The sequence below is a fragment of the Danio rerio genome, chromosome 13, assembly GCF_049306965.1.
Source record: "Danio rerio strain Tuebingen ecotype United States chromosome 13, GRCz12tu, whole genome shotgun sequence".
NCBI lineage: Eukaryota > Metazoa > Chordata > Actinopteri > Cypriniformes > Danionidae > Danio > Danio rerio.
This window is the reverse complement of record NC_133188.1, coordinates 11,235,001-11,252,500: the sequence shown is the minus strand read 5'-3', so window position 1 is coordinate 11,252,500 and position 17,500 is coordinate 11,235,001. Positions and strand designations below refer to the sequence as shown.

General features: G+C 35.9%; 1 protein-coding gene across 2 annotated transcripts in view; it reads right to left on the bottom strand.

Annotated features, from left to right (window-relative positions):
- Positions 1-17,500, bottom strand: part of lrpprc (leucine-rich pentatricopeptide repeat containing) — a 124,211-nt gene that overhangs the window by 103,027 nt on the left and 3,684 nt on the right. For both annotated transcript variants that reach the window (XR_012388563.1, NM_001142592.1), the window contains exons 5-11: positions 13,775-13,833; positions 13,594-13,680; positions 13,389-13,515; positions 10,666-10,810; positions 10,262-10,416; positions 7,856-7,961; positions 4,171-4,278 (exon numbers count right to left, since the gene is read on the bottom strand). Coding sequence is in view for 1 of the 2 variants with exons in the window: in NM_001142592.1 (NP_001136064.1) it covers positions 4,171-4,278; positions 7,856-7,961; positions 10,262-10,416; positions 10,666-10,810; positions 13,389-13,515; positions 13,594-13,680; positions 13,775-13,833 (787 nt within the window). In the remaining variant the exon portion in view is untranslated. The remainder of the gene's footprint in view (positions 1-4,170; positions 4,279-7,855; positions 7,962-10,261; positions 10,417-10,665; positions 10,811-13,388; positions 13,516-13,593; positions 13,681-13,774; positions 13,834-17,500) is intronic.

Below are 17,500 nucleotides of genomic sequence, written 5' to 3'. Positions count from 1 at the left end.
AATGCTGCGCTGTGTGAATGCAGAAGGAAGATTGCCGTAATAAGCTCGTGCATGTCTAGAACGTGCTGACAAGAGACGTCTGCTTTAGCCAATCACAACAGTCAGACGCATTTACGTCCGCGTGGTTTGTGAGAATAAAAGCCTTTGAACATTTTTCCAGACACATTTAGCTGCTAGAAGTTAGTCAGATCACGTTTATATGTTCTTCTTGATGCCAACTGTGTAAATAATCATCGATGAGATGCTTATGATAAGCCGTTGTTTGTTTACCCTTAAGCTTTGCGTGTGCCTGTGAAACAGCCTGTGAGCGCCTGCACACGCACATATTATGAACATCTCGACATGCAAAAGTGATCCTGCGAAAGTTGTTCACAATATTGATCATCCACAGAGTTTGTAATTTAGTCAAATGTTTACAAATACAAGCGCAGCCATTTAAAGCTCATTTGTGGTGAATGATGTCAGAATTTACCAGTATTTTGGAATGGATGTGTGAATGCTCTTTTCCTGAAAATTTCCGTAACGTTCTCGCCTGTGTGAACAGCGCATTTTTGAATATACTGGTAAAGCCGTTCCGGAAATTTTCCAGATATTTACCGGTATCACTGTGTGAAAGGGGCTAATGTTAGCACCTGTTGGCTTTAAATGTGGGAAAAACTGGATAATTTTGAGCTTTTGTCAGCTAATTTCAGCTTCCGAGTTTAAAATGATTTTTGGGGCGGGATCAAAATTGCCGATGTAGCGCAGTACTGCATGTGCAAAGATGACGCGTCGGTTTCTCATTATTATTCATAGTGGAGTTTTCTTATTATATGAGAAGAGCCGGGTTCTTAATTATCCATGTGCTTTCCGAAGGCAAGGCAGACCTGCCAGTGCCAAGCTGTAAAACCCAAACCCACAGCACACAGTATTTAGCTGTTCATGAAGGGTACTATGTGTTTGTTTCCATGATCCACGGGGTATGTTGCATGTTTTTCCCCACGATGCTGTCAGAGCCGATACAGCAAAGCTTTTTGTGTGCAGCAAGCATTTTTGCCGGGAGAGCAGTACGAGAATTGGAGAATGGCGGACGATGTCTTTTATCATGAGTTCGTTCACATTTAGACACATCGCCGTGCTGCTGTTTTTGCTTAAATGCTCCAGATTACCAACAGGGCTAATGATTAAAATAGACAGGGCAAGAGACTTGCTGCTCTGAGTCTGCATTAAAACCTATGATTCAGACCCAGGGATTGAGGGAAAAGTCCTCATTTATAGTGTTTATATGAACACGATTATCTTTATAATGATATAAATTGTGGTTATCTGTGTATGTAATTGCGAATAACAAATGTAGCAGGGCATTACATAACTGTTTATTTCTTGGCATTTTAACTTTGTAAACTATAAAATCAACCGTCCCCTCACGGTTTGTCTCTCATTTTATGAGCTAACTGACAACAGTTGTTTGCTCCCTCCTTCTCCCCAGCTGGCCACGCCCACTTCTGCCCTTTGCTTGCGGAGCTCCACGCCCATTAGGATGCATCTTTTGAAAAAATTCTGAGGTAGACCTGAACCGAAAATGGGGGGTTGTCATGACCATTTAAGGTTTACAATGCAAATCAAATTAATTCTACTAGTTTGGTAAACAAAGAAAGTGTCTCATATAATAGATCTACTAAAAGACAGAACCTATTACTTTACAAACAATGAAACATAATAAATAAAACATAAACATTTGCATAGTATTCAATAATATTAATGAATCGAATATAAAAACTGAATAAATACAGGAGCGGCAAGGTGGCAGTGGATAGCACTGGCTGGGTCAGTTGGCGTTTCTGTGTGGAGTTTGCATGTTCTCCCCGTGTTTGCGTGGGTTTCCTCCAGGTGCTGTGGTTTCCCCCACAGTCCAAAGACATGCTGGAGTTAGAATACACTTATATTAGAACTGTATGGTGTATGGGTGTTTTCCAGTACTGGGTTGCGGTTGGAAGAGCACCCGCTGCGTAAAACATATGCTGGATTGGTTGGCGATTCATTCCGCTGTGGCGACCATTAATAAATAAGGGACTAAGGAAAAGGAAAATGAATGAATTACTAAATATATATTTGCACACTAGTAAATAGACTCAACGGTGGGCTAAAGAAATGTTTGGGCCTGAATCTGAAATCAGAACGTACCGGTACATAGCAAAGCAACAGCAAATAGAGTCTTTCAGTTTTATGCAACCAAGAATGAAATAAAGCCAGTTCAAGCGAGGACCAGAAATAAGATGATATAAACAAACGGAGAGGAACTAAAAGGGCAGATCACTTCTCACCTCCAGTCCTTGAGATATTTCACCTCACAAGGATATTCAAGTTGAAAGAAGCCCTAAAGTGGCTTTCTACAGTTACAGAGACTTAAAACAACTCAGTATTCAGCGGCAAACATTTCCTTGACTCGTGCAGTGTTTAAGATGCAGATGGAATAGCTTGTTGTGTGCTACAACAGGGTTGAGGCATTCTCCTTTCACTGTGTCACAAGCAATGAGCTGCACCGCTTCTCGAAACTGACAAGCATCGCTCGCTTGCGGCTGCCGAGACAAAGCTAGCATATGCTTTTACAAACTCGCCTGCCCAAATCCACACCTCATCAAAATGCAAACTTTTTCCCCCTCTCTGCACTCGCGAACGGGTGGACGGAGAAAGCGGTGGGTGGAAAGGGGGAAGGGCGTCTGCCCGCTGGTGACACCTGTGGATAGAATGTGACATGGCGCTAAATATTTCATGGCCGTGCACAGCGGCGCACGTAATTGAAAGTGAATTCCCTCAGAGCGCTCGCATTTACATGAGACCCAGTCACTACAAATTCTGTCATGTAACCTTCACGTAGTGCAGACTTCAACACTGAGCAAACAAAAAAAAACTGTACAGGAAGATAAAGGTGAGAGTGATGCTGCATTTTTCATGAAGGTTATTGGTTTAAGAAAATTTTATTTAATAAGATCAGATGTTTTGTGCTCATTGTTGCAGATGCAGGAGGACTTCATATGGACAACCTTCTTAAAATAAATTCAGTTTCTCTAGAACAAAATTATTACACTGAAATGTCTCAATTATTTTTATTAAGGTGTCGAAAAGAAATTTTTGTATTCAAAACATACAAACAAAACAAGTGAACGTGTGGATGAAATTTGTAGTTGAGCGAGGGCCTGTGCTTTTAAAAAAATATATTAAAAAAAAATATATATATATATATATATACACAGTTGAAGTCAGAATTATTAGTCCCCCTAGATTATTAGACCGCTTGTTTGTTTTTTCCCCAATTTCTGTTTAACGGAGAGAAGATTTCTTTAACACATTTCTAAACATAATAATTTTAATAACTCATTTCTTATAACTGATTTATTTTATCTTAATACCATGATGACTGTAAATAATATTTTACAACATATTTTTCAAGACGCTTCTATACAGCTTAAAGTGACATTTAAAGGCTTAGCTAGGTTAATTAGTTTAATTAGGCAGGTTAGGGGAATTAGGCAAGTTATTGTATAACAATGGTTTGTTCTGTAGGTTATCGGTAGGCCCACACAAAATCTGTGCGCGCAGAATTCCGCAGAATTTGCGCACATTTTCAGCAGAATTCTGCAGATTTCTGGAGATTTTATTTCCCATTATTAATTCTATTTATTTACTTGAGTAAATGTGTAAATATGAATTTATTCAGTTTTTATTCAGTAATTTATTACTTTTTATTTAATATATTAAGGTTTTAGTTATGATACTCCGCTGGATACTCCCAAAATAATTCCGCAGATTTTTAACAAAATTCTACCAAGAAATAGCAAATTCAAAACTGCTTTTATTCTAGCCAAAATAAAACAAATAAGACTTTCTCCAAAAGAAAAAATATTATCAGACATTCTGTGAAAATGTCCTTGCTCAGTTAAACATCGTTTGGAAAATATTTAAAAAAGAAGAAAAAAAAAAAAAATCGAAGGGGGCTTATAATTCTGACTTCAACTGTATATATATATATATATATATATATATATATATATATATATATATATATATATATATATATATATATATATATATATATAAAATATTATATATATTATATAAATTAAATGAAATTAAAATAAAGCAGTAATCTTTGGTATACCTTTGCAGGAAGACTGTAAATTCATGACTCACCAGGAATGTTCTTGTCTTTATGATGATGTGCAAACAGGGGCAAGAAGTAGTGAGGTTTGATAGGTAAGCTCTCTGCCTTCATCCTCTTCATCAGCCCAATTGACAAACCTAACAATGAAAGACATCATCACAAATTGATTCATGCCATAGTTTAACGCCACCTCTCAAATGCACATGACATTCGGATATGACTGTCAAAATACGCCCCTTGTGGCAGTCGCACAGAATTTTCAGTTTTGTCGTGCACCGTGGGAGAGAAGCCAATTCTCGCTGTGTCCGGAATAAAGGAGTGCAAAAAGAGCCTTTATTCTGCGTGCGTTCACCATAGTTGAATAAATGAATGAATGAATGAATGAATGCTAGAAACTCATAGACCGCTAAAAATTTTGGAGGAAATGTGGAGACAAGATATTTTTCATTACTCATTTATGAATAAAAATGTTTTTTAATTGAAACTTTTTTTCTGATTCCAAAAAAAAAATACTATTTCTAATCTCGCGCACATGGACCTGCTTGATCAATATCGGAATACATCACAGCCGGTCACACACGGTCTGGTCGCAGGAGTTATATATAAATATTTCACGTATCCGCAGCTCAAATCGGATCTGAATTTTTGGCATACAGGGATGATCCGAATTCCACACAGCTCCTGAACTACTCTCAATTGGAAATGAATGACTTCCAGTTTGTCGCTAGTCGTGTGCAGTGGAAAAGTGGCTTAAAAACAATACATAAGAAAGAGAATACAAATACCCAACAGCGTTTCCCTCATGATTTTTAAGTACAATTCCTGTTCATCATCTAAACTGAAAAGAATAAAGCGAAAGTGACTTGTATATTGTGCCTTTTCTAACGAAAAAAGTCATACAAATAGAACAAAATAATAATCATTTTCCAAGACTATTATCTCATTAATATGCTACTCTAATTAAACACACCAGCTAATCAAGGACTTATCGGATGTACTAGATCTTCCAAAAGAAGTGTAGTAAAGCAGGTTGGAGCTAAACTCGAACTGTGCGTTCACACTGGAAGCGACGAGAGCGGCAAATGGCTCGTTTCCACAGACTGGTACAGTACGGTACGGTTCGGGTCGGTACGGTTCAACTTTATCAGGCTTGCGTTTCCACCACAAAGGACACCCTTTAGGTGGGCGTGGTGTATGACAAAGTTTAAGTCGACGTCATGCTCGCTCGAATAAAAGTCTACAGTAAAGCTGTAGAGTAAAGCACTTCTCACAACACAGATGCTTTACACACATAAATACTTGTTTATAAATGTTTATTACTAACTTTTCTATGAACATGATTTGATTATAACTGCAGATCAATGACAGTGCAAAATAGGTTACTGCAACGTCTATAATTATATAAAAATAAATATATAAATGCAACATATATAAACACATACAGCCCCTTACAGTCTCTGATATGTTAATTACAGAAAAACTACACACATCATACATTTAGTACTCATTTGAGTTCAAAAACACACACAATATAGCCTACAGTCAGAGCAAACCTCTTATCGGAGTCTGTAATCTTCACCAGCAAATGTAAGCTTTGTTAGAGAGTCATTTTGTCATTCCCAGTTTATAATAGTCCAAAAGGCAAAGATAACCATGGCAGTTTGTTCATGATTCAGGTTGCTAAAACAATTTTGCTCCTGTGTTTTGCCGGGCTTCTCCTTTTTTTCCGTTATTCACTCTGGCGTTTTTTCTTTTCTTTCTGAATGGATCAAATGACGGAGACAATTCAATAATCACGCACACATAATTATCATCAGCTCAAGAAATTCGTTATATTAAATATAACGTTAGACGCGATCGCGAGCTCCAGGAAGAAGTGAAAACCGCTCACACTTTTATACAGGCTCATAAAACAACAACAGGACACGGCAGATTTGTCTTCTTGGCTTTGTGTTTGTTCATCAAGATGACGACAAGGTTTGTTTGAGCTCAGGTCATCCATGGCTCGTCATTATATGCATATAGTATTTCCATGTAATGTCTCGGCTTTGTTTTTAAAAATCATGGCAGATCCTTTGTTTTCATTCTGTCTAGCTCCACGAGCTTGTGATGTATGTCTAACCAATCAGTGTTCAGCTGCACGTGTAGCTCCACCTTTTGGTACCCTTTCTCTTGTTTGGTACCCTTTCGAAAGGGTGCCGAAAAAGTGGTATGGTACCGTTTGGTTCAGTACGCTTTTTGACAGTGGAAACCGTACCTTACAGTACCACTCAGGCGAAACGGGCCAAAAGTAGCTGGAAGTCATTTATTTTCTATGGGCGCTGGTGGCGTTAGACGGCGAAAAGCAGCGAGGTGCGGGCATCGAGGAGAGTTGAAATCAAGTCAACTTTATGGTAATGAGCTATGATGCGGTTCAGCAGCAACTAATCGGAATGTAGAAGTCCACCACTTGAGAGGATTCCAGAAAATACAGCCTTGTAAACTTTGGTTCTGATTGTTCCCAAAGGTTTGATTATTGCAGTCACTGAATTTCCAATTATTTACAATGTTTTCTTGTAGGGACATACATTAAAAAAACGCTACTGGGAAGTTATGGATGTGCATTAATGTTATATATAATTTTTTTTTTCTTTAAAAAAGCCGGAATCTCATGCGACAATACAAAACAGTACTGCTGCTTTAGAATATTTTAAACATATAGACATATATTGGATAAGTGGAGCAAAGCAACAACATACACAACTTGATCTTCCATTGTTAAGTGAATTTGATAAATGGCGTGCATTTTCAAGCAGGAATGCAACTAATTTGCTGATATGCTGCAACAGCTCCTTCAAATACGAAATAAATGTAGTGAATTTTGACACTCGCCGCAGACAGCGTTGTCACCAGGGCGGCAAAGCGAACATAAATGCTCTCACTTCTTTATAGACTTCTTTAGTATTTGTTTTTCCTACTATCGATGTCAACGGTTACGGGTTTTCAGCTTTCTTCAAAACATGTTCTTTAGTGTTTAACAGAATAAATGTTTGTAACATTATGTTTGTTTCATTTTTGGGAAAACTATGCCTTTACCAACAGTTTTATAGCATGTAAAACAAAAAGAATGTATTAAATAAAATTATTATTGATCATTATTTAATAGTACTACTTCTATCATAATTTTTTATACCATCTAGATTTAATTTTACCTAAATTTTACCTAAAATTTGTAAGCTTTTACTCTTACATTTTAGTTTTGCAGCAAAGCATGTCGCTAAATTAAGTCACAGTTTCGAGTAAATGGGGAATAAATAAGGGAATAGCTTAGATTTGTGCTTTCAGTGCTTTTTACAGTTAACAGACAATATTCGCATTGAATCAAAGTTGTCCTGAGAATGGTGAAAGACAACAAAGAAAAAAAACTGAAACGTTGATCCACTTCATGTTGTCTAGTGTATATTGACTGGTTGTATAAACACAATTTAATTAAAAATAAACCATTATGACTGGCTAAGACTGGCAATAAAAAATTGGAAAAGTGGCTCGACCGACTTACTAAGAGCCACAGAAATAAAAAAAAAATTAAAAAATTAAAAAATAAGTAAAAAGGGAAATGATATTGAATAGTTTAAAAAAGTTTTATATATATTATTAATTTGTGATGAAAATGGGATAAACTGACTAATTATAAAGCAATGTTTTTGAATTTAAAAATTGAATTGCTGCACTCACTGGTTTTCTTGCCTTCCAGGGCACACTGAAGAGTGAACTGTAGTGGTGTTGAGTGCAGACCTAAATCTTTCAAATCCTTGCAAAAACCGACTATGTCCTCCGCAGACTGCAAAACAGACACACAATTTAACATACATTAACAAACACACATGGTACATTTAACTTTTTTTTCCAACTGCTAACAAGTATTGTGCAACACTAAAGCCACGTTTTGAAAACTGTACACACAATCAGCCAAACAGAAGTCTATGAAGAGCAATCTAAATCATTATCATTCTGTTCACACAAAATGCATGCAACAAGCACATTTTTTAAAAATTCAACACTTTTCAAACACTTTTGTCATTCATACTCTCAACAAGTGGCAAACAAGCATATATTTTCAGCATGCTAACAAACTCATTTCAAAACTGTTTTTTTTTTCCAACTGCTTGCACACAAAATATTTTCATGTCACACGGTTTCTGAAACATCTCACTCAAAATGCAAAACTACACAGTAAATCTCCAAAACCAGAAGCTATTTCTCAGCCCTGAACTCTTTTTCAATTGCATAAAACACATTTGTCAAAACTTTACACACACGATGCTTTACCAAAAACATAAAAAAATCTAACATGAAGTGACTTTCTTTTTCCAAACACGACTAATCAAAATGCTACAATTATTCACCTGGTCACATACATTTATTGCTCAAATGTGGAAACACTCATTTCTTAACTAATCGCTAAACAATCACTGCTTTAAGGCAGTACAGGCCTATTAATAGGTCAAAGGTGACAGGACAGCGGGCTGTTCTGGTCCAAAATTAAAAGAAAAAAAAATACTTGGTCACTTTTCCACATTTTGTAGTTTTGTACTTTCATCCTTAATCAATTTTTCAAAATCCTAAGTTCCTCTAAAACAAATAATAGAGGAATTCGTCTCAGTCTGGCTCTGTATAGTGTATGATGGATGGCCAATCATATGCCTGCATGGCACTTCCCCAGGCAATTGACATGGAGAGCTTAAGATTTAGAAAAGTGTTAACATAGTATATCCAAAAGTGTTATATTATGAAGTGTTTGCCAATGCTTCATTCTGACAAGCGTTTATGCCATTTTGAATGCAGTGTAACATTTTGAAGTAGATGTGAGACATTTTGCATTTTGTGTGTGCAGTTTTGAGAATTGAGTGTAGAGTTTTGAAAAAAAAAGAGACTGTTTTGAAAACATGTGTAAGCAGATGGAAAAACTGTAACAACAGTTTCCAAAAAAGTCATGCGTTTTGTGCTGTTTTTACTTTGAAACAAATCAAATCTTACCAGAAAATGACAATCATTCCAATATGATCGCAATTTCAGCTGAAAACCCTTATCTTACGTCTCCTTATGTCACTTTCATATCAATAGTACAAAATGTATGACAGAATCAGCATCCTTTGATAACAGAGAAACTATATATTGTACAATACAATGTCTATAATTTCAAACGTACCAACATTTTGAAGTGGATTAGAATGCAGACAGGAATTTTTTTGATCTACGATACAAAGATAGCATCTGCAACTTGTGGTTCAAGTGATTGAAAAAAAAATACCTAAAGATTGTACAATGTTTGCAATAAATTTCAGATTTTTTTGAATTCTTCTTACACATGGTTTAGCACATTTAAGGCAATGCGGTCATTGATTTTAGGTCAATGAGTTAGTAATGAAATGTATGTTTTCTGAAGGAAAACTTTTGTTAGTGGTTTGGAGAAACAAGCTTTTTTAAAGATTTATATCAGACCCTCTAGTTTTTTATGTTTTTTTTTTGTGATAAAAATGACATTTTGTGGTGGTAATTCCCAGAAATCTCCATCATTGTAAGCTGCTTGCTTTTCCATCTGTTCCATTGCTCATTTGTTAAATGATTCCCTCTTCATCTGCGTCTGCTTACTGCACAGGTTGCAAAACAAGTCCCACGCTCCCCCATTCTTCCATGTAATGTATGGATTGTGAGGGTGCATGTGAGACGTCATTTTTCAGGAGACACTTAAATAAATCACATGCGCTGCATATGCAATGTCAATAAGTCATGTAAAACAATTAATTACAAACTGAAATAAATATAATTAGATTTTATGGTTTTGAATTGGATATTTTATGAGATTATTTACATTTTGTGTAATTATTCTGTGTTTAATAACAAATTTTGCAGGATCGTTGTTAATTGTTAATTTTACATTGGATTCAGCAATCATAAAATCGCTAAAAACTAGGGGGTCTGTTATATGAACTGTTGTGTTGGTCTAAGCTCAAATGTTTGGTAAATTATTATGTTGGCAATTCTGAATGTGTGTGAAGTTTAAAAAAACCTGGCTTCAGTATTGCACAATGCTTGGTAGAAGTTAATTATATGCATAACAGTCATGTTTGGGTCCCTCACCTTGTCCATATTGACGCAATGGCGAAGAAAGAAGTTGCCAAAATCTGGAGTGTCACCCGTATGTGTGTCTAACATCCCGGTTAAGCTTTTCAGCACAGAAAAGGCAGTCTTTTCATGACCGTGGGTAATCAAATTCAAGCAAAGGTTGATAGCATCTGAAAAAAAGTGAAGCAAACGGATGCATCAAGATCAAAATAAAAAAAATCTATCAATCATTAATGGCTTTCCCAAAATCCCAGAACTTCATCTCACGGCATCAATGTTTTATGTATCGCATTTCTCTAATTGGTTTGAGTTCATATTTAAAACACATCAAATAGTATACTGTTATGAATACATTTGCGACCATTATGGTTAACTATGGACCACTGTGGTAAGTGGTCAGGGACAAACTGATGTCAGACCTGGCACATATCCTCTCTCATGACGCATACGTGACACAATCTCGGGCACGTGCTGCTCATGGCCAGTTCTAGCCAGACTGGAAACCAACTGCATCAGATCTCGGTCCATCAGAAAGAAATCTGCGTTCTCCACCACATCGAGAGTCTAGAGGAGATATGCAAGAGATGTATTAATAGTTATTAATAATAATAAGCAGAAGAAGAATATTTTGTAGCTTAGAACTTTAGTAAGCCTTGGAACACTAAATAAAAATAACAAAAAAAAAAAATGTATTTTACGGAATCGTTTAAGGTCAGTAAGCTGTTGTAGAAGCAACTGCTGCTTAATTTAGTCATGATTGCATTGAATTAAATCAAAAGTGACAGTAAGGATGTAGGTATGACGCCAACGATTTCCATTTAAATGCCTTTTTGTGTTCATCAATAAGCAACTATTTTTTTTATTCATAATTACATTGAAACTTCAGCTTTGCCAAATAAGTGAATTATTTTATATAATTAATGTATATGTATATATATGTGTGTATATATATATATATATATATATATATATATATATATATATATATATATATATATGTGTATATCTATGTATATATATATATATATATATATATATATATATATATATATATATATATATATATCTATGTATATATATGTATATATATATATATATATATATATATATGTATATATATGTATATATATATATATATATATATATATATATATATATATATATATATATACCTATATATATATGAGCAATATCACACAAGTAGCAGTGCGATATGTGAATGGTAGTGGGTGGCACTGGTGGGAGGCGTGCATTGGCACGAGGTCGCAGGCCGAGTGCCTTAGTCTCCCCACCAGTGCCGATATACAGCCATATCGCATTGCTACAAGTGTGATATTGCGTTTATACAACAGTTTGACGGCATCATAGTGTACATAAAAACAAAATCAAACACGGAGAGTCTTAAAGAGAGTCTAAAGCCCCTTTCACACAGTGATACCGGTAAATTTCCGGAAAATTTCCAGAACGACTTTACCGGTAAATTAAAAAAACTGCTGTTCACACAGGCGAGGACGTTACGGAAATTTTCAAGATAAGAGCATTCACACATCCATTCCAAAATACCGGTAAATTCTGACATCATTCACCACAAATGAGCTTTAAACGGCTTATCATAAGCATCTCATCGATGATTATTTACACAGTTGGCATTAAGAAGAACATATAAACGTGATCTGACTAACTTCTAGCAGCTAAATGTGTCTGGAAAAATATTCAAAGGCTTTTATTCTCACAAACCACGCGGACGTAAATGCGTCTGACTGTTGTGATTGGCTAAAGCAGACGTCTCTTGTCAGCACGTTCTAGACGTGCACGCGCTTATTACGGGAATCTTCCTTCTGCAATCACACAGCGCAGCATTCCGGCAAATTGCCGGTAACGTTACAACTTCTCTTTCCGGAAAATAGCCAGAACGAATTTACCGGTATTTTCAAAAAGGACCTGTTCACACATACAATCTTTCCGGAAAATTGCCGGCAATTTTCCGGAAAGGTCTGTATGTGTGAAAGGGGCTTTAGACTTTTGTATGAGGAACTTCTTCCTCGTTGGATTCAAATCATAAGCTGACAGTTAAGCAGCTGAGCATCTTTTAAACTTTAGATCTGTAGTGTCTGCTTTTTGCTGGCTGTATGTGGGCGGAGTAATAAACAAAGGGTAAAGAGGCTGCACGGGTGCTGATGTTACTTAATCTTAATCTACTTATCACGGCTATCAGCCAATCAGATTCGAGAACCAGGCAGAACTGTTGTATAAATATATATACGTATGTGTGTATGTATATATATATATATATATATATATATATATATATATATATATATATATATATATATATATATATATATATATATATATATATATATATATATATAAGGTCATATTATCCCAATATGTCTTTATTTTTCTTGTTAAACTCCCCTTTGAAAGTAAATTATAAATATGTATAAATTAGCTCCAAACATACATTGCATTACATTGCATAACTTTAAGAAGTAACTCAATCTAAAGCTGCAGTATGTAACTTTTTTTGCAAAAAAAAAGCATACTGAGCAAGTACATAAGCATTTTTAAAACTCTATCCCTTCCATACAGTGCTTCATAATATTAAACTTTTAATTAAAAATAATGAATTATTTAAGCTGCTGGGTTTGTGTTAATGTTTATAGTCATTTGTCTTTGCTCATGCAACATCAATATACTTTCAAATAACTTCGGTAGCACACCCCAGAAAGTTCATCACAGTAACAAAGACAGCAGAAAGTGGAAGTTTTTATCAATGTACAATGACATATTTTACAAAAATTGGCCACACTTTACAGTAAGGTTTCGTTAGTTAATGTATTTACTATGAATAACTAATAACGAACAATACTGGTACAGCATTACTTAATCATAGCCCGACATTTATTAATGCATTATTCAAATCCATACTTGTTAATATCAGTTCAGTGAGTTAACATGAACTTACAATAAACAACTGTATTTCTATTAACTAGTGTTAACTAACATGAACATAAACTGTGATATTCTTGCTCATTATTTGTTCATGTTAATAAATGCATTAACTAATACAACCTTATTGTAAAGTGTTAACAAAAAATAAACAATTACCAAGTCCATTCTATTCAAAATCAACACAAACCTGTTTAATTTTGTCGATATCACCTTTCTCAGCGTACATGTTGAGCAGAGAGAGGTATGTGTCTGGACCTGGCTCAATTCCTGCACTCTTCATGACAGACAGGATGCCTTCGGAGCTGGTTATGTCCCTGCAGAAGCACAGGTCACTCAACACGCATGTGCCAAACACACAGAAAACCTATAGTAAAACAGCACCATCGACTCACCCTGCCCGGGCATGGCCAACCACTAACGAGTTAAACACAGCCTCTGTGATTGGCAGGTCTTTGTTCTTCATGAAGCCCAGGATTGCACTGCAAGACATCGTGATTCAAGCATTGATTTATTATTATTTATGTAACATCATAACAATACTACTGATTTGCTGAAATAGATTACTCGACTCACCTTGCGCCTTCTATATTGCCTTCCTCACAGTATGCAGCTATGAGTCTCTGATAGGTCACCTAGACAGTCACAATATATTACAGATATCAATAAATGCCATTCACTGTAAAAATGCTGGGTTTCAAATAATTCCTTTATGTTGTCCCAACACTCATTAAGTTAATCTAATGTTTCTTTTAACAAATTTAAGTGGATTGAACATAAAACAATTAAGCTGTCTCAATAAAAACCTTGAGAATTGTGTTGATTTGGCACATTTTAAATAAGTAGCTTAAAGGTGCAGTAGGTGATTGTCTTCAGAAACATTTTTTGTTGTGCTGGTTGAAAGTCTCTTCACAGTCCAATAATAATGATTAAAGTAAATGATCTAAATGTGTTTATATGTATTTTTATATTCTGGGTAAAGCATAAAACTAAAAAATGATCATCCAATTAAATATTGTTGGACCGACATCTCCCATAATTCCGATAAGCAGCTCAGACTGTCTGTCAGCAAATGCAGATTCGGACTTCTGCGCATCTGTTCACGCAGATCCGCCATTCACGAGTGCCCGTCTGCATTATCGCCACGCGGTCACGAGACATACACATACCGGGAGAAATCAAATGCTGAATTGAAACTTTTGAAAATCCTGAATCAATAGTTACTTTAGCACGCTGGAGGAAGGACGACACCATGGCTGAAGTATTACTGTTAGACAGGTGATGTTCTGTTTTAAAACTACTTTAGTCAGGCTAAGCTTATGTTTGATTGTGTTGTGTTATGAATGACTTATATGCGTATATCTCCCGGTGAAAGATTGATGTTATTGTTTTAAGTTTTATAAGGTCCTTTTACCGCATTTACAATGTAGATTTATATTTAGTTTAACAACAAAACATCAGTAAATAGCGCTATTCCGCCTAACCTACTTTATTGAGCTGAAGTTGCTTTTGTATTCACATTGCTTCATTTTTGAACAATGACAGCCTTCCTATACTGTTTACCATGCTACTCTGAATATTCGCTCTAAAATAGCATGTAAGTGTGGCTTAGTAATAAATGTAATTCCTGCATGCCGACGCCGCTGGCTAATCACGAACTAACTGGCAAATGACATGAACTAGTGGGTTGTATGTCTGCTGTGACGTGGTGCGACCGCTCGCGATTTTAGGGTGTGTGGCTTTGAATCACAGTCCCTCCACGCCGTCCAAAGATAATATGCTAAGCGGTTAGCATTTTGGCAGATCACCTACTGCACCTTTAAATATTACTTAATAGTTCATAAGAAGTCATTATTAGTCATTTTGAACAAGCAGAAAATATAATTTTTTTTAATGACTGACAGATAATACATCTATTTTTCACCATTGCATCTTGTACCTGGTGAAAGTCTAAATACCTAAATAGATTTTATGAATAGTTAATGAGTAAATATTGTGTAAAACTGTTCATTTCATGTCATTATTTTTTCCAGTGATTATAATCTTAATATACCAGCAGCATTGACAATGTATTTCCGCATTCATGAATGATGAAGCGAGTCATGAATTGAATGAATCAGTTTACTGGTGTGATTTAATTATAGTAATAATAATAATAACAACAATAATAATAATAATTCCTTAGATTTATATAGCGCTTTTCTAGAAACTAATTTACACATTAGGGGAATCTCCTCATTCACCACCGGTGTGTAGCATCCACCTGGATGATGCGACGGCAGGTATAGTATGCCAGACCACACACCACACACACCAGCTGATTGGTGGAGAGGAGACAACGTGATAAAGATTATTATGATATGGGGATGGTTAGTAGGCCATGATGGACCACAGTGAGCAAATTTGGCCAGGATGCTGGGGCTTTTTCGAAGGGCATCCTGGGATTTTTTTACAACCACAGGGAGTCCGGACCTCTGTTTAACGTCTCATCTGAAAGACGGCGCTCACTGAGCAGTATAGAGTCCCCTTCACAATACCAGGATATTAGGACCCACACAAAACACAGGTTGAGCGCCCCTGCTGGCCTCACTAACATGACTTCCAGCAGCAACCTAGCTTTCCCATGTGGTCTCCCATCCAATTACTGACATTGCCCTGCTTAGCTTCAGTGGGTGACCATGTAAGAGTTGCAGAGAGCTATTTTACAGCAACAACTGCCAGTTTTAAAAACCTTTGTAAATGGGCTAAAGTGGACAAGCTTAAGTTTTAGAGCCGGTTTACACCTGTATTTAGTGTCATCCATTTGTGGTTGGGTTCACACCTTAATGACAGGTTTAAACAGGGCCTCAATTAGCCTTGATTTGCACATCTAATGCAAATATTTAATAATAACCTTGTTAAATACAATAGGCATTAGAAATAATAACATTAGAAACAAGGGCTCCTAACCCTAGGGTCTAATTTTATCTTTTCACAACAAAATATAAACTGTAATTTTAAAGTAATAAAAAACCTAACATGTCCACAAGTCCCTTATTATTTCATAATAATGAACCTTTTTACAAACATTTATGAGTTTCTTTTTTCTGCTGAACACAAAATATTACCATTGAATTTCATAGGAGGAAAAACAAATACTATTCAAGTCAATGGTTACAGGTTTTTAGCTTTTGATTTTCACAACAATCTTTTGTGTTCAACAGAAGAAACTCAAAAGTTGGAACAAGTGAAGCATGATTAAAATGATGACAGAATTTGGGTGAACTATCCCTTTAACAAAGAGACGTGACAATGTTGATATTCAACAATGTTACAGACCACTATTTAGCGGACACAAAAAAAATGTGAAAATCTCAAAACTTTAGTTTTTTTATGTTTCATCAAAATTATTGTAGTAAATATACTATAATTGTACAAAATATAATATAAATATATTCCCAGAGATGGGTTGCAGCTGGAAGAGCATCCGCTGCGTAAAAACTTGCTGGATGGGTTGGCGGTTCATTCCGCTGTGGCCCCCCCCGGATTAATAAAGGGACTAAGCCGACAAGAAAATGAATGAATGAATGAATGAATGAGTGCTCGCTCGCTTAGGAGCGATGTTGTTAGGCCGCATGCCCACTCCCTTTTAAATTACACCAGAGTTACCGACCACTCCCGCGCTTTATTCGGAATGCAGACCTCTAGTTCGTATTTACCAAGTCTCTCTTCTCGTTCAGTCGAAACTGGAAATACTGCTAAACAGCAGGTCACTTGGTGCGTGACTCTCCACATCACCCTCTCTCTCTCCTCCCCACTGTCCCGTGATGACAATCATGCATACACATTTGTAGGCATTAAATAAATAATAATTAATGCTTGTCTCCTAATTAAGTGCATTGTTTTTATGACGGTATAATGGTATTGAAACTGACATCGTTGCTATTTTTAGATCCAGCTGTATACCATATTACTGCCCAGGCCTAATATATAAATAAAGTATTTTTACACTTTTATTATTTTGATGCTTGAAAACAGCTTTCCATCTTTCACCCAAACACGTATTAAATGCATTAAACAGAAAATCTTTAGTTTAGGTCACAATTCATGCCATTATCGTCTGGCTTATTACCTGCCTATTATAAAGATATTATCTGTTCATTAATAGTTATAAAGTACGATCTTATTCTGCATCCCTAATCCTACCCAAAACCTAAACCCAACTTCCACCTCACTAATAGTATAGACAAACTATTAATAAACAGCTAATTGGTAGTCTACTAAGCTGGTTAGTGTTAGTTAATGGTTTGTTAATACCGTGAG